This window comes from Monopterus albus, unplaced genomic scaffold (assembly GCF_001952655.1).
Source record: "Monopterus albus unplaced genomic scaffold, M_albus_1.0 scaffold47.1, whole genome shotgun sequence".
Classification (NCBI taxonomy): domain Eukaryota; kingdom Metazoa; phylum Chordata; class Actinopteri; order Synbranchiformes; family Synbranchidae; genus Monopterus; species Monopterus albus.
In genome coordinates, this window is record NW_018127927.1 from 1232070 (window position 1) to 1255981 (window position 23912).

General features: G+C 39.7%; 2 protein-coding genes across 4 annotated transcripts in view; both read left to right on the forward strand.

The window, feature by feature from the left end:
- Nucleotides 1-6650, forward strand: part of slc8a4a (solute carrier family 8 member 4a) — a 16144-nt gene extending 9494 nt beyond the window's left edge. For both annotated transcript variants that reach the window (XM_020600493.1, XM_020600492.1), the window contains exons 5-9: nt 852-958; nt 1451-1569; nt 2401-2500; nt 3621-3893; nt 5049-6650. In XM_020600493.1, coding sequence (XP_020456149.1) covers nt 852-958; nt 1451-1569; nt 2401-2500; nt 3621-3893; nt 5049-5428 — 979 coding nt within the window. In that variant the 3' untranslated portion in view covers nt 5429-6650. The remainder of the gene's footprint in view (nt 1-851; nt 959-1450; nt 1570-2400; nt 2501-3620; nt 3894-5048) is intronic.
- Nucleotides 6651-12523: 5873 nt separating this feature from the next.
- The window catches only part of LOC109960409 (uncharacterized), a 19057-nt gene continuing 7668 nt past the window's right edge, over nt 12524-23912 (forward strand). The window contains exons 1-2 of one of the 2 annotated variants that reach the window (XM_020600495.1): nt 12524-12827; nt 14733-14820. The gene's annotated coding sequence lies outside the window, so the exon portion shown is untranslated. The remainder of the gene's footprint in view (nt 12828-14732; nt 14821-23912) is intronic. The other variant, XM_020600494.1, reaches the window with a different exon arrangement.

Consider the following 23912-nt stretch of genomic DNA (forward strand, 5'->3'; position numbering starts at 1 on the left):
CATTCCTGCATGTATCATACTTGAAATAACAGCTTGTTTAAAGGATAAGCTCTTGTTTCCACTCTAGGCTATGCTACAATTCCATTTGCTCTCACTGGCATGGCTTACCCTGACATTAGTCAGTGACATGTCATTCATGTTTAAAATACACTTCTTCTCTTCTGCAAGCAGGAGCTCTGCCTGTGTGTTGTCGAATCCTAAGTGTATATGTGTAGACAGAAATAGACAGCCACCCACATATCATTAGGGAGATGGAGGGAGAAGCAGAGAAAGATTCACTGTGACAGAGTGAGAGAATGAAGCGAACTGAGGAAAATATGCCGGTTACAAATTAACACCACAGAACAAGCTGTATTACTAAAGAATTAGGATTTTGGTATGTGAATAGGCACTACTTAATTTCCTCAGTCTGCAAAATAATGAAAAAAAAATCAATTTGCTGTGACTTATAACTTGAAGTATGTGAGAGGGGTGGGGGTTATTTCATTACACCTGTACTCTAATGTTGTAGAGGCAGTCCGCCCTCTGGGCTGCTGGAAAAAAATTAAAACATTGTTTAATACTGTGCAGAGTGTTTTATACTAATACAGTATATTTGTTAGTCTGTTAAAATCTTAAGTAGTTGGGCAGTTGACCTCTTGGCTGCACTGTTCTTAATGGAATGTGTACAAAAGCATAAGCAGTACAAACAGCTTTTACTGGCTGCCTGGGATCTATTTTTGATGAAATGTATGTAACAAAGGTTTACTGTAGCTTAAGTCAAACTGACTGTTGTTTTCCCCTAAATAATGCTAAATAATTAATTGACCCACTTTCTTTGCTTCCTTGTTTCTGAACCCTTCTGCTTTTAGGAAGCTGCTGAATGTGAAGATCATTGATGATGAGGAGTACGAGAAGAACAAGACTTTTGCGATCGTGTTGGAGGAGCCCATACTGCTGGAGGTGGGCCAGAGACATGGTGAGTGCAGGACACTGTTGCATGCTACAGTAACAGTCATTCTCCTCATTATTCATTCTCCTGCATCCATTCTTTTTTTATATTTTATTTCAATTCTTCAGCAAGTGCAGTTTATATCCATTGATATCAATTTCTCCCAACTCAAATGTTAAGGTCTAAGGTCATTGAAATAAATATATACTTGTGTATTATTCCAATTCCACCTCTTATACTAAATAAACATACAGATGTTCTAATAAACAAAGGTCTATTTTATTTATTTCATGGCATATTTATTTCAGGATGACAGTTGCTTTGGACAGGATCAACGATTATGATTGGCTGCTCTGTTTCTCAGCAGAGGTTCAGACAAAAGCTATCTCATCAGACCTATAGATTATATATAGTACTCGTGGAAGACTGGGTTTCATTTTCTTTTCAGTTTTATTTTATAACAAACCTCCCCCTCAGCCCATGTGCTGGCTGATTTACACAGTGGTTCCTCTGCTGCAGGAGACACCAACGATAACAAGACTGCAGCGGGGACTGAGGATGTGTCGAAGATGGGATGTCCCTCTCTAGGAGAGCACATTAAGCTGGAGGTGGTGATTGAGGAGTCCTATGAATTTAAGGTCAGTAAAATAAGCCACAGAAACACTCTGGCCTATCGTTCTTTTTTTTGGAATGTCTCACAAGCTAACCAGAGATGACTAATACTAGAAGTCAGATTGTTCTTTCAAGATTTACCTGTGCTTTTCCTGCTCAGTACTTCTTTGGTCTTTCAGCCTGTCACAACCTTTTAATCCTCAGTTCATTTTTAGACACTATAAGAGCATATATATATATATATATATATACATTTTTAAAAAGACATTTATCAGTTATTCTTTATTATTTCTCAGCATAGTCCATCCTCACCATCCTGACCAAAGTTGTTTTCAGCTCATTCAGTGTGTTTGGGGTTGATACAATAAAATAAAACAGATTTCTTTTCCCACTAAATACATATCTATCCGTCATTTTCATAGTATTTCACTGTGTGTTCCCACCGTGTCTTGTATCATTTTTTGTTCAGTGTCTGTGCTCTTATTAAAGAGACAGTTTTGCTTTACATATCCTCATCTGGCAATTTAACTGAGTTCACCACGACATTATCGGCAGCTTCACGCACCGATCCTGAGAAAAAGATTTAAACAGTAACATGATATGATTCCTTGGGCACCAGTATCATGTCTTACTGGCTCAAAAGCAGCTTTATGCTGGCAAGGTTCCTTTTTCCGGCCTCTTTTTAGTGACTCACTGTGGGAGGAGAAAGACAGTTAATTCCACCTAATTTACCACGTCAGTGTTCTTATGTTCATATGACACTGTTAAGACGCACCGTGTAGTTCATACCCCTAAACAGAAAAATGGCTATCACCAAAATGTCCCGTTCTCTTTATTCTGGCTCTGCCTGTTTGCAGAGCACTGTGGACAAGCTGATCAAGAAGACGAATCTGGCTCTGGTGGTGGGAAGCAGCAGCTGGAGAGAGCAGTTTGTTAGCGCTGTCACTGTAAGCGCAGGTGAGTTGCAGTGTCCTAAAATGTCTCATCTGTTCATTGCTCTGAGACCCGACTTGTGGAAGAAGGCTAACAAACGTAAGAGTCAACGTTATGCCAATAAATTAACATTAGCCCTTCACTGATGACATGGACACCGTAATCATACAGAATGTAGTTGCATACCTTTATCCTTTGCTCGTTTCTCCTCTTCTTCTTTTCTCTTTTTCCTAAATTGGGCACCTGACAGCTTTGACCTTTTTCTCTCCATCGCTCTGTTTTTTTGTTGTTGTTGTTTTTTTTTTGCAATCGACAATCAACAGATTTCCCATTCCCCAACACTGTCACTCACGACCAGAAGTCAAGACTAAACCAATTCACCTTGTATTACCTATTTTTATTAGCCATTTCACACAATTTGGAAAAAACAAAAACGTGCAAATTGTAGGTCTGTGTTTATAATATTATGAATGAAATGTGCGTTATTTGGAAGAAACTCAAGGTGTCACTGTCTTAGTTTAACCTACTAAGTGGATCCACTTGTGCAGTTGTTTTTTACTCCTTTAATAAAATCCCAAACACTTCAGTTTTACATTGGCTGATTTTTTTTTTAAATCCTAATTTAGCAGATAATGAATGAAAGAATTTATAAAAACTGTTGCTGCCTTCTTTTAAACCACAGTTTATTAAAAATGCATGATGAGGTGAAATCCTTATGCAGCTCAACATAAAGACTACAGTGTCCAGCTCTACCTGAACAGTTAATGGCTCTGAAATATTTATGTCAGTGTACAATGAACACTTTAAAACCTTTTAGATGTGTGTATAAAGCATTTGTGCTAAAAGCTAACCTTTGTAATTTTTAAATGCATTATTTTTTCTCATTCTCTCTCAGATTTGCATACAGAGCGTGAATATATAAATGATTCCTACCAGTAATCACTGAGTCTTAACTATATTTACAGATTTAATGTAATGAGTGCTTTAGGACTGATATGTGATGTCACAGCTTGATCATATAATATTTAGTATGTGACTTTTCCAAACTAAGGTTTGAGTTAGAGGTTATGATCTCCAAATAATTTGTCAACAGAAAAAGCATGTGTATGTTTTGCAGGCCATGGTTATTTTCTGTCTTTTCCAGGTGATGATGATGAGGAGGAGAGTGGGGAGGAACGGTTGCCATCCTGCTTTGATTACATTATGCACTTCCTGACTGTTTTCTGGAAAGTCCTCTTTGCTTTTGTCCCCCCCACTGAGTACTGGAATGGCTGGGCCTGCTTCTTTGTGTCCATTTCCCTCATTGGTATTCTAACGGCCGTGACCGGGGATCTGGCCTCTCATTTTGGCTGCACCATTGGTCTCAAAGACTCGGTCACCGCTGTAGTGTTTGTGGCCCTCGGCACCTCTATTCCAGGTGGGCATGTGTGCTGTGTATCCACTTTGACAGCTGTGTCCTCTGGGTAATTTCCCCATGCATTAAAAGCAGCTACTCAAGGTGACTTGTGTAACCTCTGCCTCTACCTGTGCTCTCTGAGGAACTCTGTCCAGAGTTCTTGTTTTTAAAACTAACAAGCTGTAAACAAAGAAAAACAGTTTCACTTACCCCATATGGGCTCATCATATTTCCATTTCACTATGTCCTAAACACTGCCTCACACTGGCACAAATGAGAGTACAAAAATTAGATTTTTGACAGGTTTTAGCTCAGCAGACACTCTCCTTCAAGCATACAGACAGCTTATATCAATAATAATCACTATATTACACCAACCTCAGGTAATGCTAGCTTTCAGTAAACTTGCTCTTATTAGGGCCAGTGGTGGCCCAAAGGTTAGAGAAGTGATCTTGGGTCACCAGTTCAATCTCTGGACTGGCATTAAACCTGAGCGTGGTCAGGTGACAAAGTCACGCATGCCACACCCTCATTACCTCCACTGTGGTGCCTTGAGCAAGACCTATGACCTTCAGCTGCTGCAGTGGAGCTGGGCTGACCAGTGGGTTAATCAGTAGTTCAGCTTCCAGGTGTGAATGTATGTAACTGACTTGCAGAAGGTTCTGTTGTCACGTTGTAAACGATGGCAAAAGCTTCCCTAGAGCTGGACTTTGTCATCTAATTGATTGTAAAGTGTAAATTGTAAAGTTCTAGATCTCTAATAGATCCCCCCATGGCTCAGGTTCTGGTGCCAACCATGAATTGCAGTGTCCCTGGTTTGAGTCTGGCTGCCCATCTCTGGCTAACTAATGACTTAAAATCTCCCCAGAAAAAAAATGATAAAAGCATTAATTGTAACAGTGTTTACCATCAACTTTTAAACTCCTTATGGCTTAAACTGTATGAATCCTTTGTGCCCCAGAGTGACATTTTAAAGTTGCATGTACTTAAAAACCTCTAACTTCTGCTCTCAAGTCCCTGGTAGAGGTAAGGTTTGATGGGTGCCTTTAGAGAATTCTGCCCTGTCAGGCTGTGTGCACACCATTGATCACCATCAGTAACTGATTTGTACAGATTCACCAGTTTCACATCTCCTTTTCCCTTTATGTTTCTTTCATATTTTTCTTTCTTTCACAGACACATTTGCAAGTAAAGTGGCTGCCATCCAGGACCAATATGCTGACGCCTCCATTGGCAATGTGACGGGCAGCAACGCAGTGAATGTGTTCCTGGGCATTGGGGTGGCGTGGACCATCGCAGCTATTTACTGGCAGACCAAAGGCCAGGTTTTCAAGGTACAGCCGGGCTCTTTGGCCTTCTCTGTTACCCTCTTCACTATCATGGCACTGGTGTGTGTTCTGGTGCTGCTCTATCGCCGGCGTCCCAGCGTTTCAGGTGGAGAGCTCGGGGGTCCACGGACAGCCAAGCTTCTCACCTTCTTCCTCTTCCTCTCCCTCTGGTTCATCTACATCCTGTTGGCCTCCTTGGAGGCATACTGCTATGTGCCTGGTTTCTGAGGAAAATGCACAGACACAACTCCTCTCCTTGTTTTTACAGTCTACTGAACGTGTATTCTCTATTTTCACAAAGGTTTATAACTATTTGTATCATTAGTTATTATTATTGATACTGCACTATATCTGACTTTGAGTCTTTGGACTTTGGAACCACTGTATGCCACCATCCACTATGCTGTGAAAGATAGCTTTAGCCACTGAAATTGAACTTCTTCTCAACTTTTCTTCCTTTTTGAAACAGTGCGTTCAATGGACATTTATCTAATCATTGCTAGCAGCAAAAACCACATGAAACTTTGTCTCTTGACATGAAAAAGCTCTAGCACCATAACATTTAATACAGTTTTTAAGATCATGACTGAAACAAGATTTGAAGGATGTTGAAGACGATGCGTGGGATGGCATTATACTTGACATGAATGAAAAGACATTACTTGTCTGAAGTAATCTGTAAAACATAGTTGTGTTGATATTTATTACTCAATTTATTCACTGTATATCATGCAAAAGATGAACATTGTGCGTGGGGGTTTTGTGAAAGAGTAGGTGTTTATTTTTGCACGTTATCAGAGTTTCATGGTAATCTATTTTAAAATACCGTATGTAATATTTTGACATGGCTGATGTATTGATGTGTTCTTGTACATGTGATTCACAACTATATCAAATTCACTGCCTGATGCCCTTTTCCCACATGTCAGTTAGTGTCATGTTCAACACAGCCAGGGTTAAAAACAGGTTGTTGTTTTTTTTAAATGTATGTCAACTTGGGGCAGAGCACAAACTTTAAATTGGACCATGAAGTATAAAATTTTGTGTGTGTGGGGGGGGTCCTCCTCTGTTCTCTAGCACAAATTGTCGCAAGGATTGCACTATCTCATCACTGACCCCAACAATGGAAAGGTGCAGTCTGAGCACACACAGTGGTTTTCTTAGCAGTCATGCCGACACTGAACACTTTAAAACACTTTTAGAAGAAAAGCACAGCAGAGAGCAAAGGCTCCTTTTTCAAATGACTAAGAGTGACGTCCTTATTATAGCACAGTCATCTAATAGGTCCATCACTGGAGATGCAGTGTCTTCGTGTGTCACACAGCAGTTGATATTGAATTCTGTTTTTTATTTAACCTAGAATAATAGCCATATTTATTGTGACAGTATTACAGTAGAACTATTTATATGATTAAATTTAGTTTTATTGATGTGCACGTTTAATGTATAAAATGTAGAAATAAATGTTGCTGTTTTATGATGCTATAACATGCCTTGTTTTTTTAATCTCACACAGAGAAAAAAAAAAACAGAAAACTGCCTTTTTTTTTATGGGAGTCTTTCAAAATTATGTCTGCACAAACACCAAAACTCATATGCTACCTCCATTAAGATTTGGTGATTTACCAGAATATTAAGTTGAAGTGTGAGGTTTTTGTACAATTTAATGAAACCCTGAGAAACAACTCCACAAATTAATCTTTAAAATCACCACTCTGACCATGCTGGAGGAAGCACTCAAATCTTTTAAGAGTACCAGTACACCAGTGTAAAAGTCCTGTATCCTTAATAGTAAAACCACAAAAGTGAAGTGTATCTTGATTTTGCTGAAAATACATGTTTACATTTTTGGATTGTTAATACTGATGTGTCAGTCTAATTACAATGACACTATTGCAGATGCAGGTTTCACCTGTGTAGGTAGTTGAATTTAGAGGTTTTAAAGGGTCACAAGGTAAGTCTGGGAATCATGAGATGATTAATGGAAGAGGAAGGAAGAAAACCAAATCCTGCTACACAAATCTGGAAAATAAAGAGTTATTTCACCCATAGTTCATAATTAAAAACACCCTGGACAGGTCACCAGTTTATCACAGGGCCTGACATGTAGACAAACCACCACCCACACTCACTCCTATGGGCAATCACCAATCAGCCGAAGCTGCATCACTCTTTGGACTGCGGGAGCACCCGGAGAGAACCCACACAGGCACAGGGAGATAATGCAAACTCCACACAGAAAGGCCCCGGGTCAGCTGGGACTTGAACCTTCTTGCTTGTGAGGCAACAACACTAAGCACATCTGAAACTGTCAAAAGTAAAAATAGATTACTGGTTTGATTTTTAACAAAGCATTGTATTTTATAACCTGCAAAGTCTGAAAAGTAACTACAGTAACTCTCATATAAATGTTATGAACTAAAAAGTTCAATACTCCCTCTAAAACTTTGCTGACTTGTAGTAAATTGGAGCATAAAATAGAACTACTCAGGTTTAGGACATGAACCTCAAAACTGTACTAAAACACAGTTCAGTACTTGAGTAAATGGATTTAGATATATTCTACTACCACTTTTCTACAATCCACTGCAGATGCCGCTGAGTAATTGCACAGCAGTACAATGTGCATCTGCTGTTTGTTACGCACATAGTAAATCTGACTACAATAAGCAAGTCACACACAATAGACATTAAACAGAGGCTACTCATCTAGAGATGCCTGTGGGTGTGGGGCTGGACTCCACATCTCAATCACAAGATTGTGTGATATATAATCTCATATCACTGTAGAATGAGTCATTTTCCTTAGAAGCTGTGAGGCATGTGACTGACATTGGGTGAGAACCTTATTTCCTCAGCTAATAATCACATAATGTCTGATCACAGTCAAGGAAAACAGAGATCCACTGATTAAATGTATTGCTGATTTAAAAAAAAAGGTTTCTTAGCTCTAATTAGTGTGATGTGTTAGGTTTCATCATGTTAATGACTATTTAGCCTGTAGCAGAAAAACATATATGATAGAGAAAAAAATGGTTTAACATATAAAAATAATGTCAGTTTAAACAGCATCTTGATCATCGTATCACTTTTAGTTCAAGCACAAAGATGTACTCCAAACACACTGGTGGGTAACTGAACTTCACTGTTGCAAAAAGTTATTGTTATTATCATTCCTTGTAGGCGCACAGTCACTTCTGTGCATGGTGAGATTACCTTGTCCTCTGCACAGTAACTCAAAAGTGAGATTTTTCAATGTATGAACTCTTTGACAACTCAGAAAGGAGTTCCGCACACTGTCACCTTTCTGACAGGGTTTGTATTAAAGGCCCCCTGCTGTATAGGGTGAAGGTCTGAGGACTGAATGTGGTTTGGAATGAAAATGAGCAGATGAAGCTGCAACAATTCTTGTATATATTTACTTTCTTTTGAATTTGTCCTAAAATTATATTGGTGTGCAGGTTTGACAACATCAAGTTCATAACAGTACAATACACTGCAGTGTAGACATTTAGCTACTTTTTAAAATCCCAAAATAAATGAACAAAAGACGAATGCTTAATGGAGAATGCATATTGAATTTACATTCATCAGGTGGCCAGAAGCATAACTCCAATTCAGGCTAATTGTGCTAATGTTTCTCTGTGTCTGTGTGTAACTACAGTATGTCTACAACAACTTTTCAAGGGAATAATGTCATTATTATTTACAGCCTGTTGCACTGTCCCCAAGTGGCAGGGGAAGAACAGTTAATGCAAGTTCAGGGTTAGGCAACTAAAAACTACTTGCTTAGAGGACTAGTTCGACATTTTAGGAAATACTATGTTTTTGCACTTTTTTGCCAAGTTAGTGAAGCAGACCAGTACCACTATCATAGCTGCACAGGCAATATAAAACTACATAGTATGTAGTTCCAACAGACTGTAATTGGAAGCAAGTAACCATTTATCTTTGCATAAAAACATCTGAAGGTAACAATATAGGTTTACAAGCACCTCTAAAGCTCAGTAATAATCAATAATTACAACATATCTTGTTTGTTTAATCCACAACAAAACCAAGAGTAACAATAACACATTATGAATTTAAAGGAAGGCAAACATGGCAACAGTGACGGCAAAGCTCTACAAGGTCAAGCCAAGAAATATTCTAGCATGTAATTATACATGAACAATGTTGTTACCTTTATACAGAGTCAGCCTGGCTGTGTTTCCCATCTTGGCATAAATTTGGTGGGCCATCAGTCTTCTCGTCTAACTCTCAGCAAGACAGCAAATAATCATATCATCTAAAATGTCAAACTATTGTTAAGATTTTTATTTTTTCAGTTTTGATACAATGCATACCAATACATATTAGTGTACAGTGTACACTGTAATTTAGTGAATCACTGTAATCACTTATAGAAAGCACCTAAAATTCCCCCACTCCACTCCCACTGTGCACCAAATATGCATACAACAGTGTTCAAGTTTTGACTCTGTAATGTGCCAAGAGTCTGAACAGCAGAATCAGCTGCATCAGAATCAGAAACACCAACAAATCTCCCAGTGGGAATTCTAATAGGAAAAAGCCAATACACCAGAAGAAAACTATATTCAGGAGCGAAACAAGTAGCAACATGCCGGTCCAGTTAGCAGTTCTTGTCAGACAAGCAGACACAAGTACAACTAGGTAAATGATTGCATCCACCACCATCAGAAACAAATTATATGAACATTACACAGACAGATGGATAAATGACTCATAGTCATATATAAATAGTGTTTTTCATATAGAACATTTCAAAGGCTGTTTTAAATGTCACATACATCCAAATGAAGTTATATTCATCTACAAACTTATTATATGGTAAAATAAAATGTGTTTCCATACTACTACTACTATAATCTTGACATGTTTTGTTAGTGACTTTAATCATTAGAGCAAGAGCGTAATTTACAGTGCATGTTCATGTGCACACTGATGCCACTACTGCAAATACCGTGAGACTTTCAAATTACTGTAAACAACAAAACTTAAAACTCCCCCATAATAATGAATTTGCTATGACAAAAGAATCTACAGAGTTCAGGACCAAAGCTTAGGCCAACACAAATAGGCGGCATACAAATATTTTCAGACAATTCACATTTGGGGCGGCAGTGGCTCAGGAGGGAGAGCGGGTTGTTTCCTAACCAGAGGATTAGCGGTTCGATTCCCAGCTTTTCCAGTCAATGTGCCAAAGTGTCCTTGAGCAAGACACTGAACCCCCAGTTGCTCCCGGTGATGTCACCAGTGTGTGAGTGCTTGGGAGTGCAAATGGGTGAATGGCCAAATAATGTGAAAGTGCTTTGAGTGTGTTCTTTCAGTGTTGAAAGGCGCTATACAAATATAAGACTATTTCTTTCACCAATATTAATGGCATTAGCCACTAATATCCATCCAACACTGCCACCTGCAATCACACTCTGTGCTTGTCACAGAAAACGCAACTGGTTTTAGGTTTTTAAGGTACTCTTGTGATTTACATTAAAAACAAAGACCAAATCACTAAATCTGTTCCTGACTTAAACATTCTCAAGCCTGTTTTGCTAATTCAGCAGGCTCACAGAAGGAGAAACTGACACCTTATAACTCAACATCATGAGCTGAACCTTCATATCCAGATATAAATAGATTAGTGAAACATTTTGAAACTCCTCACTGTCCTTCCATTCTTGAAATAAAGGCAAACTATGTGAGCATGAACTACTCCCAGTTAAAACCTCTGTTGTACAAGACAAGCCAGAACAAGACAAAATTCCTGACATGATGTGAAATGTTGCCTTTAAAACATATACACATTAACTAATTTACAGTGCTTACAGTGCAGGTGTCAAATAGGATAGTTCATATGATCAGATTTACACATCATTACATTATGTTGCCAAGTGCAGCAGATACAAGCAAATCTTAGAGTGTTACCTTTCCTCATACATCACAGTCACTGTGGTGAATGGACCTGAACTGCGGCTGGTGAGTGAAGTGACTCTAGCGGACCAATATGTCATGAAGTAATAGTATTTGGAGTAGCATACAGAACGATGAGGTGTAATTCTTCTCATTTCACATACATAAGTTCTGTCGGAAAAGCACAGCTTAAATGTAGTAGGTATGATAGGGGACATCTGGTGATGCTTTACTACTACTCAGCTGATGATTCCTCTAACTGGGAGCAAGCTATAGATGATCAGAGGTGTGGATGTAGCCTATATGTTAGCTTGGGGTGGAACTGCTTGAGAAGCTGCAAATGGTTACAGTCAGTCATAATGCTGGATGGTTAGCAAATCCAGTTTGTGCCAGATTGCAAACCTGTAATATGGATGTATCACTCCTGGCACCATTAAATGTCTCTACTTGCTGCCTTTCTCAGCATAAGTGACAGGTAAAATGGCTTTGAATGCTAAAATTGCTTTGCCATTGGTTGCTTCACTGTGCTTCATAATGTCACACAAGAAGGTAATTTCCTGGTTGCATGGCCCCCCTGTCAATCATCATCACTCCTTGTGAAGACAGACATTTGGATTCTTTTTAGTTCAAACTTGGTTTACCAGAAATAACATACTGACAGGGCTAATGGTGTGAGCATACCTTTAATAGAACTCAAACCTAAGGCAGAGTGAGTGTGACTAAACTGAACAAACATGCATGTTTTGAAAAGTAATATACTGTAGGTATTGCTTTTTTTATCAAGAAAATTACAGGCCTAATCATAGGGGACTGTCAGGGACAGCGTGTATGCATCTATAAAAAAGGACACAAAATAAAGAGTTTGTCTATGAGTTATGTAAAATTCATTATTCCACTCAAGCATGCAAACGTTTTTTCATCCTACATATTATCAAAATTGAATGTGTCATTAATGTTAATGTAATGAGTTGTTTATTACTGATAAAGTTTGTATGCTAATTTTGATCATGGATATTGGATAATGGACAGGAATTGATTGGTTGTTGCTGTTGTTTCCTGGTCAGAACAATGCTTTTGCAATGCTTTGGTCATTTATATAGATGTACTACCACAGTAAGTAATAGATCTACAGCTTATCCATCTTCCTCCACTGGTTGGCTACTTGCATCACTGGTGATGAGCTGATGTGTCATCCACTTCGAGGTATTTCTATTTATAGGAATGAATGTTTCCATGCCATGCAAACTGTGAGTAAGTAAGAGGTTCATCCACCAGCCCGCACGTGCTTCGTGCTCGCCCCTGAGCCCTTCATCCCGTTTGTTTCGCCATTGGTCTGGGATGATGTCATCTACAGTAGAGACAATAGAGCCCACCTCCCCGTCAGTGTCTCCTCGCACACTCATCGCAGTTTAGAGTCACACACGCTTAGACTTGACGCCAGCGGAGTTGGCAAAGCACTTGTGATGACTTTTATTTATTTATTCGTTTATTTGAAATCCAACAGAGCTGTGCATTTCCCACCCAAACTAGGTCTTTTATAAATCTTTTTTTTAAACACATGAACAAACGAGTAGGCAGGGAAGCTGGTACACATCTGGATCACAGCAACTCCTGGGGTCGGGACACTACAGACATGAGGATTTCTCATTCGGCTGCGCATAAATGATGAACACACTACAGCGTTGCGGCTCTTGATGTAAGTGATGTTTGTGTTTAGTAATGTTACTCATCGTGGCGCTCGGTGCGCTCGGCCTGCAGCCTGGGAGTCCCCCATCAGCAGGCTGTGTAGCCATGGTGTCTGGCTGTCACACTGCTAGTCAGCTTTAGCTTACAGCTCGGATCTCAATGTGTCTGCTCAATGTGGCGTCTCGTGTATTTTAATTTGCGTTTAAATTGCTGCCATATCAAAACCAAGCGCTGCAACCTCGTATTCCTCGCCGCTCCCCAAAGGATGTCAACACAGGATTGTTGGCCATAATACGCGTGTATTATGTAGCGTATTGTTGTTATGAGATAAATAACTGCAGACACGTGAGCGTGCCAAGTACAGAAAAGGCTAATATATAAATAAATAAATATACATATGCACACTTGATCAGAGTGAGTAGCTGAGTGAAGGTACAGGCCTGGTGTCTCGGGCCCTGCCACCCACTTCAGCTTTATTTCTCATCTCATGGTAAAGGTTCAGACACTGTGCTACGAAGATGGGATTAGAAATACATAGAAATTGAGCACTGCGCCATCTAGCGACTGTATAAACAGCAATTTGCGGTTTCTATTACTGGTCTGCAGATTATCCTTATAAACCACTGTGCAGGGAACAGGGTACATATTTATAGCTGCTTTTATTCTGCCTGTAGTGGTGTTGCTGCGAGGTGGAGCAGGAGAGATGTGCAGCACGTGGGCACGTTGTGCACGTTTTGAAAAGCAAGAGCCGGCGATTTGTTTCATGGTGGAGCCTCAGTTCATGGTCAGTTATGCAGAAATGCAGCAGAAACAAAAGGATGTGCCTGCTACAGATGTCGTCCTACTGAGAGGAAGGAGCAGCTACACCCATGTGGCTGATGGGAGGGAGCTTGATTGCTCTAATTGGAAATCAGACATGCGTTGGTTGAAGCACACTAACCTATTTTTCCAAAAAGAAGAAAACCTGCGACTATTAGCTGTGGTTAGACTTGAGGAAGACTTTTTTACCTAACGAAGTAGGAACATGTACATACAAATTTAACCCCTGTGTGCAAACCGGTGTTGATATCCTGTAATATGACAGTATGACATGATCCCTGCCATTGAAACAAATCATCCAACCCTGCAACTGTGAAGTTGAAGCTGCTGCTACGGATATTTTGATGTTCTGACCTGTAAAACTGACTGTCATGGGCAGCCATAACAATGATGGTGTAGTTTCACTCTAACATTGATTCACTGACTGATTCTCTCAGCAGATATCAGATTTTATGTTCTTGAAAAGATAAGTTTTGAAATTCAACTAAACTGATCAGATCCATGTAGTTCAATGCAACAAACTAATTACAATGAAAGGGGATTGCTCAGGTTGGGGAAATTGTTGGCTCAGAAAATATTCACGAGATTTCTATGATGGACATTAAATCACTGTGTAGAATAGCAGCACGCAGTCTCACTGAATAGCTTAGTGTCCTAACAATAAGAAAGTAAGGCAGCAACTAACCATGATTTTCATTAGTGACTGATTTACATATCATAACGTAGAACCAGAGAAAGCAGCACATTTTCATATTTGAGAACCATCAAAATATTATCCTTTTGCGTGAATGATGACCTTGACAATTAATCAGTTATCATAATGCCAATTCATTTCTCTCAGGGCTCCAGTTTACTCCCACAGTCTATAGACACACAGGCCAGGAAACTAGGAACAGTTTGTTTATGTGTGCTATGTGATCGACTGCTGCCATATCCATTGCCCAGTGCATGCTGGGATAGTCTGCTGCCCCACATTACTCTGGCTGTGTCTAAAATGACTCCCTATTTATAGTGTGCTATATATCGCCCTCAGAAATGACCATATGGCATGTACAGTATGCTTTCCACAATTCTTTTTCTTTTCTTTTTTTTACAGATGCAAACACTGTTACTCTACCCAAGAGGAAGAGCTGTCATTAATGGGCTGTCCAATGTTTCTTACATTCCCCACATAACAGAGCTTTGTAAGAAACCCCAGAGCATTAATAACAATCATTTCATTAAGCGTCCTGTCTTGTATTGTTGTTTTTTAGGACACTCATACTTTGTTTAAGGGTTTGTTCAAGGATGTGAAAATAAGGTTTGTCAGAGGGGAAACAGAAACTGATTGCTGTTTTGTTACCATGCTACAAAAAAACAGATGTTGCTGTTGAATTTTTTTGTTCAAGGCGAGCAACTCCCTGTCAGATTGAATAGTGTCAGGTTGTTTTTGGTGATATTTTTCTGAGGGCAACGATTTGCAGAAGACAAAATGATTAGGGGACCAGTTTAGTGTGTGATACACACCAAGGAGCCCTGAACGTGTGTGTCTTCTGATTTCCCCTCATTGGCCTATAGTGTTGTGAACTCTGATGGGACAGTGACACACAGCAGATTACAGTGAAAAATAAATTCAGCAATAGGCTAAACCAGATTAACAATAAACAGAGACTTTTTAGAGTTCTCAAGTTACTTCACTCAGGATCAACTAAACAAACAGAAGCAGCGTTTTAGATTTTCAGTGAAGTCAGATGTAGGAATGGTTAAACACACAAGGCTCATTCTTGTGTTATCATTGTGCTATTATCATGTCATTGTTGATAAAACACACTCTCAGTTTGGCATCTGAGTCACAGCCAAGTCATGCATCAGAGTTGCAAGTCATTTTCCTACCTGTCATTAGATGTGTGACTTAAGCCTGAGTAGAGTGTGCCACCCTGTCAGCTTGTCTTAAGCCCACGTCCTTGTTCATTTCTCAGGCAAGCATTTCTCCTTTACAAGACTTATTTTTTTTTACTTCATTTGACCATTTGTTTCCTGCTGTCTCCCTCCAGAGGTTTACAGGACATTCATTTCAATTTATTTGCATACCACACCTTCTTCAAATCATGTTCTTCTTAAGTTATTTTAGAGAAACACTTGACACGTAAAGGTAAAATAACATGCTTAAGCATCACTTTTTCTATTTAAAGAAGTTGAAGTCTTCCAATATCTTATGACAGTTTTAATTTGACATCTGTGGTGTGCACACAGCTGGTTAATTATTGAAACTCTGATCATACAGAGACACAATAGCACACATTAACACAAAGGCACTGGTTATTACATCCTCACTGTTAACTGGTAACTGAGTAACTCAAGTTAAAAAGGTTTGGGGTTAAATGTCTCTTTCGAAGGTGAGTTTCAGCCTGCTTAAGTAACAATTTGTGATGGGCTGGAGGTGCTTCTCTCTTGCTGCATTTTCCCAACTACAGCCCACTGCAGTTACAAGGAAACCTGTTTCCACCCTGGTGGACATTAAAGGGGAGGGTCGACATGCTGATTTCAGCCTTGTACTATTCTGTACTTGGTTTCTGAACTGAATGCTACCCACAAGGCTTTGGTGGTCAGTCTAATATATTTTCAGGGTTTAACAATGAATCACAGAGCCTGTTTTTTGATGTTTGCTTGTTTGATGCCAGATCAAGCTTGAGTGTTTGAATCCTGATTATTGTGATAATTTCCTGCCTTTGTGCTGATCAATGAATTTGCTTCTTCTCTGATAGATTAGAAGATTAGAAAGTAGAAATTTGACCCATGAAAGCTCACACAGTGATTTTCTATCTGGCCTGTTGGTGTTCAGGCAAGCAACCAAAACATCTAGAATTCTATATTATCATTGGATTTCCAAACTACACTTACACCTGAAAGTGAAATGAAACTGGTTTTTGGCCTCCCCGTGATAGACAAAAGACTGAAACAGTCTTTTTCTAACAAGCTGTCCACACAATTTCTTTATTAAATCTAAAAGCAATGGTTTTATGTTTTTAGAAGTGGCCTCTTGTCAAGCGTTAGCTGGGAAGATTCATACCACTCTCATCTCTCTGTTAGATATGAAGCTAAAGCTTAGCTTAAAGACTAGAAATAAGGAGAGACAGCTAGTTAGGCTCTGTCCAAAGCTTAAAACTACCTGCTCCTCCAAAACACACCAATTTGACAGATTTTATCTTGTTTTGTGCAAAAGCTGGTGTAAAAATCAGTTGTGGTTTTACAGGGGGATATGTGGTGGACTTGACCAGAAGCAGTGGCTATACAGTAGCTGTCACTACAAGGTTGCCTGGCAATTATTACTTAGCCCAAATAGTAATGTAATAAAATAGAATAATGTAATGTAATAATGTTAATTTGGTTATCATTTTACAAATTTTGTTGTACATTTTAATTTCCTTATTTGTTTTATTAAGATTCTACAACTGCTTTGCTTCTTAAGTACACCAGTGGTTAGATGCCTGAGACAGCACTTTTTATACTCCTATGATAGCTTTGCTATGCAGTCACTAATTATGTTCAGTTTGGTGACTTTGTAAATCAGTCAACAGAGTTTTTATGTTGTCAAATTGTTTGTCCGTCTGTCTTGTGGGAGTGAATTGCTTCACATTTGGCACATCCATTTGTGCTCAAAGATGAACTGATTAGATTTTGGTGGTCAGTGTGACCTCATGTCACTCCCATTCTTGTTGAACGCGATATCACTGGAGCCCGCTATTGATTTTCAGTGACATCAGCACCTCTGCAGGAAGCCTCACAGAATCTCCTGTAGATCTGTGGCACCACCTGTTTGACCGTCAGTGATATTTGTGTGTACACTGTTGTGAATATCCTGTCTTTTTCTTTTGTGAGCAGTTCCTGCAGCACTTGCTCTCCAGCTGTCAGTTTGGTTACATATAAGAGAAGTGCACCACCACCTGTTTTTTTGTCCAGCGTAGAGCTAAACACAAATGAAAATGTGGATATGTAGATGTTTCTTTGACAGAAATGGTCTACACATGAGCCTCTGCAAACAAGTCTCAGGTGACAAATTTCCCTTTTAGTCTTTAGATGAAAAAAAAATGCAGCAGACAAAGAGAGTCTTTAACTCAGTAACTGAGCAACACATCCTCATGCTATTGCTTGGTTTTTGCTCTGGTGTTGTCCACTCTGCTGTGTGGGTGTTTTGGGCTGTTAAATGCTTTTTTGATGAAGAAGCTGCAGAAAGCCAGGGTGGAGAGAGGCAATGAAAAGATTGCCATCAATCATGCACATCCAGACAACCATCTGCTCTCAAAAACACCAACAGCTTGTCCCCAAAACACTCACTGCACCAACTCTGCAGCTGTAAACCACACTGCCAAAATCTGCGCTCTGACTGATTGCTGTCATGTGCAGAAATATTCTTTGTAGTCTACTCGCTACTATGTCTTACACGGTTCTCTTGTCCTGTATGTGAGGGCCCATCATTTCATGCAAGTCAATATGCACTGTGCTGTTTTTTCTCATTTTTAAGTCTATTCATTTTGTTGTTCTCAGCATATACAGTTATTCCAATTGAATTTTACTTTATAAAATATTACACATCTTAGAGGTGCTAAGCAGAAGTAACAAAATAATTTAAAGTGTCTAAAAACAAACAGTAACATTGCAGGTTTTACTCAGGTGTTTGAGAAGTGTTCAGTCATCTGGAGGAACATTAGCAAGCGTAGCCTACCGTTCTCCCCTGTCTGCTGCCTGTGACTGAAAGACTGTTATCTTTATCTGCTGGCAGGTGGCACATATTTCTTTTCATCATTACCCAGTCATGGGTTTGAATTCTGAAGCAGCTAATGTGGTCGCAGAACTCAGCAAAAGTTAGCCTTGTACTTAAATATTAAAACACCCCTAATCATGCGCATACATTTGCCTTTCCTCTCCTTGATTAATCCTGTGATGGTTTTTTAGTCAACCTAATATAAGTAGCTATCTAAAGCTAAAAGCTTTATGACCCCCCATACAGTAGCTGTTATGTCTCAGTTCTTCTGAAAGATGCTCAGAACCTGCTCCTCTGAAGTCTAATGTAGTAGCACTGCACAGTCTTACATACTGTTATCAGTTGTCTGACATGTAATATTCTGCGGTTTTCTACTCAGTACTTGGCCGTGCTTCTTATAAAAGTAATGCTGAAGTATCAACACATATGACCAGGAGTTATTGTGTTCACTTGCATCTACAGTTTTACACATTTCTATAGTTAAATGTTACAGAATGTCTGCTGACCCTGTGCTTGTAAAATATATTCAAAATATGTTTTTATGTCCTTAAATATGTCTAGCAAGGGGTCATTAACAATGTCTGAGTCTGCAGTGAGCCAGACTGTCTTTCTGCTCTGCCACCTAACAGTAGCACTCTGTCGTCTGTTGTGTATGTGTGTGTGTGTGTGTGTGTGTGTGTGTGTGTGTGTTATTTTTGTCAAATTGGCTGCCACCTCAGAGGTAGTCTGGTATCTGGCAATTGCCACAATTAACAAGGGGGCCGATAATGAAAAATGTCAAATCACAAAAACAATATTTGTTTCTTTGATCATGCAAGCAACAGTTTCCTCATTTGACGAGCACCAAACAAGCCTGTACTTTGCACTCTTTGGTTGTAACTTCCAAGTAAAGCAGAATGAAAGACAATAGTGCAAACACACTGAAGAACACTCAGCATATGTTGAGTGTTGGCAGAGCAGGTAGCTTAAAGACTTAAATAAGATTTCATTAATGTGTTGGGAAGCCAGATTAATTGGGATCAACCAACCGGAGTGATTTCACATAAACAATTATTTGAACACTATTTCACTTAGCCTCCCAATCAGCTGTGCTCACATCATTAAACTGTTTTATTGTCATAGGTGAATCCTGTCTGCCTCAGCTCGAGGGTGGCAGGATATCTGAATCTTCATCAGTCTTTGCTGTGTTATATCAAATCATGTAAATGTCATGGATCAAAAGTCCCGTAAACCAGATCACCATGGCTGACAAATGAGACTTCATCTGAGATGGCTTGAGGGGTGGAATTGCATAATATTTTACTGGACCATTATCAAACAGACCCACATGACATAACAAAGCAGACAATTGTTATTGTCTTTTAGTTTTCCCATTTAAATTGTGCTGCAAATTTGACTGTAGTGATGTGACATTTTAACGTATGCTCCCAATATACGTAGACATTTTAATGTAACACTGTACAGTCCCGTCTCATAGTTGCTGTGTTAACATGCATGTGCCAGTGAAACTTAATCACTCCTGTACTTTGCTTTAGTGTTTCCTTCTCTCTCTGTGGCTTTTACTGACTGTTGAAGCTGTGAGTGAGTGAAAAGGCTACTAGAGCGTGGCTTCAGTTTACAGTGTGTGAGGGAAGAGTGACCAGAGCAATAGTGACTTCCACCATGCTATATGCGATGTACACGTTTGCTGTTTGGTGGTGTTTTGTTCTTCTGGATAACAATGTTATGTGAGGCTGGTATATCACCACTTTGTGGGGTTTAAGGGATTTCTTCATTTAAATGGCAAAAATACTAATACCCTTAGAGACATCTAGCCGAGCAGATAGTTATGTTTTGTAATGTGCATATGTTATGCAGGCATACTTATCTTGTTTGGCATCTCAGTCTTGTGTGTTATCATGCTAATGTTTGCACTAATTACAAACTACAGCTGAAGCTGATGGGATTGTCATTAGTTTTGCAGGTATGTGGTCATAAAACAAAGTATTGGGCTGCATTTTGAATTGAGCTAAATAGTGCAAAATGAAAAGTCTGAGGTTCATCATTGAATGTCTGCACCAAATTTCATGGCAAACCATCCAACAGTTGTAGAGACATTTTAATCAAAACCATAAATCAACCTCAAAGTGGTGCTAGATCAAAAGTTAGGGAATCACCAAAATTAGTGGGATTGATCCTCTGGGGACTATAAAAAAACATATTGTCATAATCCATCTGAAGTACTTCAGTTTGGTGAACTGACCAGCTGACAGACAATAATGCCATCGCGAGAGTAAAAGAAAGTCACTTTTGGCATTTCCCGTTTAGGGGTCGCCACAGCGAATTGTCACACTGACGACTTGCATGTTGACATTTAGCACGTGCTTTACGCCGGGTGCCCTTCCTGCCGCAACCCTGACTCAAACCTGGGTCACAGCGGCAAGAGAGCTGGGCCTTAACCACTAGCCTACCAGGGACAGCAATGCCATCCCTAGATTCATACTACTAAAAATGTTTGTTTTTTTAATGGCCCTTTGAACTGCCTCTTTAAACTGAGTAAAACTTTATTTTTCTATATGTGTTAGAGAAACACTTCAGGTTTTAGAGTCAACCCAGTTCAATCAGTGAATAAGTGCTCCTTTCTACCCTCACCGGCCACTTTATTAGGTACACCTGTTCAATTGTATGCACCTCAATGCAACACCTCCACCTTAATATCTGTGTTTATGGAGCTCAAAATGTTTCCGTTTTTGATGAAATTGCCATAAATGTATAAACACAATTACATATTTATTATTGAGGTCATAGTTAAAGGTGGTGTTGTACTACACTACATTATATTCAGGGGTGTCTCAATATTTTTGTCCTTCCCAGTTACATACATGAGAGGGTCAGAATATTAGGAGCACTTTGAGCTTCATAAACACAGGCAGAAGTGTTGCATTGAATTGTACAGGTGTAACTAATAAAGTGGCCAGTAAATGTGGACTCTCCGGTTTACACAAACCTTATAAACACAACAAGTGCATACTGACTACTAGGCAGCGATACAGTTCAACTTAACAGATTAGAAAGTTCTAGAGCCTGTATACAGACTGACTGCATCACTTGTCTATTCTTGACTGGGAAATCTCTTACTCTCTTTCAAACATAACTGTATTTTGCCATCCTCAGCTGTGCTTTGAACTTAATGCTAATAACATGCTAAAATCTTCCAAGGTGAACCCCCCGTAAAACATTCTGTCAGTGTGGCAAAAACCAAATGAAAGTACTTCATCAACCAAAGAACTTCTGTGTGTACTGAACATCTCAGACTGATTGTATGTAACAGTGTGCATATCACATTGAACCACAACGGCATAGTTTTAATTTCTACTCCATAGATAGGTAAACAACGGTATATGTACTGATGAAAAGAGATTTGTAACACTCTAAACAAAGCGGGTAATTGAGAAACCCCATAATTTAATTGGCATAATGCAGACATAGTAACTTGAAAAAACTTAGAAAAATCAACTGGACTAGGTTTTTAGGTCGAAGACGTTTCACCTCTCATCTAAGAGGCTTCATCAGTTTTGCCCGAATGGTGTTGAGTCGGAGATATTTATCCCCATCGGTGGTGTTTCAGTACTTTCACTCCCTTTCAAGTAGCTCCAAGGTTGGTAAATCCAACCTGTGATTTTTGTGTCTTCCCCCCACAAATCCCTCATGCTGCAGGTGACCACATTCCCAAAGTAGTGAAATTAATTCCAACAACTGACAATAACATCATGGATCGTTAGAATCCGCTGGTTCACCAGCAACACATCACATGCAGCAGACACAATGGCCTAAAGCAGTCTAAACAAACAGGTACTGTATTCTGAGGAAATCCAGCATTGATGAGCTGATCATTCACCGCCATGGGGGTTTCACTGGCCGGCTGCTAGTAGGTTAGACCTGGTCAGGTAAAACAGCGAGTCCCTGTTCAGGAACATTCCTGGACATGCAGTAACCTCATGCCCTGTATTTTTCTCCACATCCACTGTTCACAGTGTAGGCAGCAGGATGGAAAATATATCGACAAAAAAACGTGCGGTTGAAAAATTTCACTTTTGCACCGGTGGATGTCAGGCAAGCTCACACGAACGTGCAGCTGCCTGGAGATAATGACAATTCAAGGAAATCCTTAAACTATCACATATTTATATTGTCTCGTGAGTGAGAGTTTGAGAGACATGTATAAACCGAGTTGCTTCTGCATAGAGATACTAGAACATACACACACCTCATTTTTTGAACTTTAGGTCACATCTAAGATGATAATTCACCAACATTGTAGATAAGTCAAAAAATAACATTCATACGCCCAGCTACACCCAGTTAATCCCTTTTTGCTGTGTCATGATAATAAATCTTTTACCGCCAGCTGAGATACAGTATATTGTTGTCTACCTATTGATCTCCTGTTTATACCATGGCCTGGACAAATGTTCATTTATAATTGGCCCAAAGGATTCAGTTAATTTAATTTATACCAGAGGAAGAATGAACATGCTAGAGGGCTAGGTGCAGAAAGTGTTTCATTTCAGATAACTTATGGCTCAAGAGCATTTAACAGTGTTTAAACTGGAGAATCAGACTGAGCTATTAGCTAAGTGTGAGAGTCACTGTGTCATTTTTCAGCAACACAGCTGTGCCAAAACAGCAACGTGAAACGATTTTCCTAACAAGTTACTGTCACGATTCGGTTCTGCTGTTTCCTGTCAGGCTTTTATTTTGATTCTACTTCCTGTTTTGTTTCACCATAGCTTAGGTCTTTTTACTTTCTTCCTTACTCAGATTAGTTTTACCTGCTCCTTTATTACCTGCACCTGTGTTCCCCTCTATTTAGGCAGCGTCCTCCCACAAGGACGCTGCCAGATTGTTCTAGACCCCAGCTCTGACTTTCCAGCATTTTCTTCGGTTTTGGTATTTTGTGTTTCTGATCCCGGACTGTTACCTCTGACTATTCTATCCTGCCTCGCCCACTTGTTACGGACTGCTACGGTGTATGATTATCGGACTTTCTCTTTTGGACAACGAACTTTGGATTCCCCTGGATGTATGTGTTTGCTGGCTCTGACCTGGGACTGATACCGACCGTGAGTTTTGTGTTTCACCTTGTCTTGTATGGTTTTGTTTAGTTTTAGTTCTCTTATTAAAGAGACGGTTTTGTTCATCACTTCCTTGTCTGGCCATTTAATGAGTTCACCAAACACTTTTCGGCCACATTACACGCGCCGTTATTGACAGTACAATCTGGCCAAAACGAACTCAGCCAGCGAGGAGGTTGGAGCCAGCCGATCTCTAGTCCTGCAAACACGCCCATCATAAACAGACAGTACCAGCCGATCATGGCAGGTATGGGCCCAGCAGACAAACACCGGGGGCTGGGGGGCCTCGCCTATATGCAGGCCTATCAGCAGATATGGCTCGCACTAAGAGGCCCCACCCCATGAGTTCCTTCGCCTCCAGGCGAGTGTACGAGCTGCTGCCACTGGGCCCTTGCAGTCTTGCCCAGCGCAGAGCCCCCCT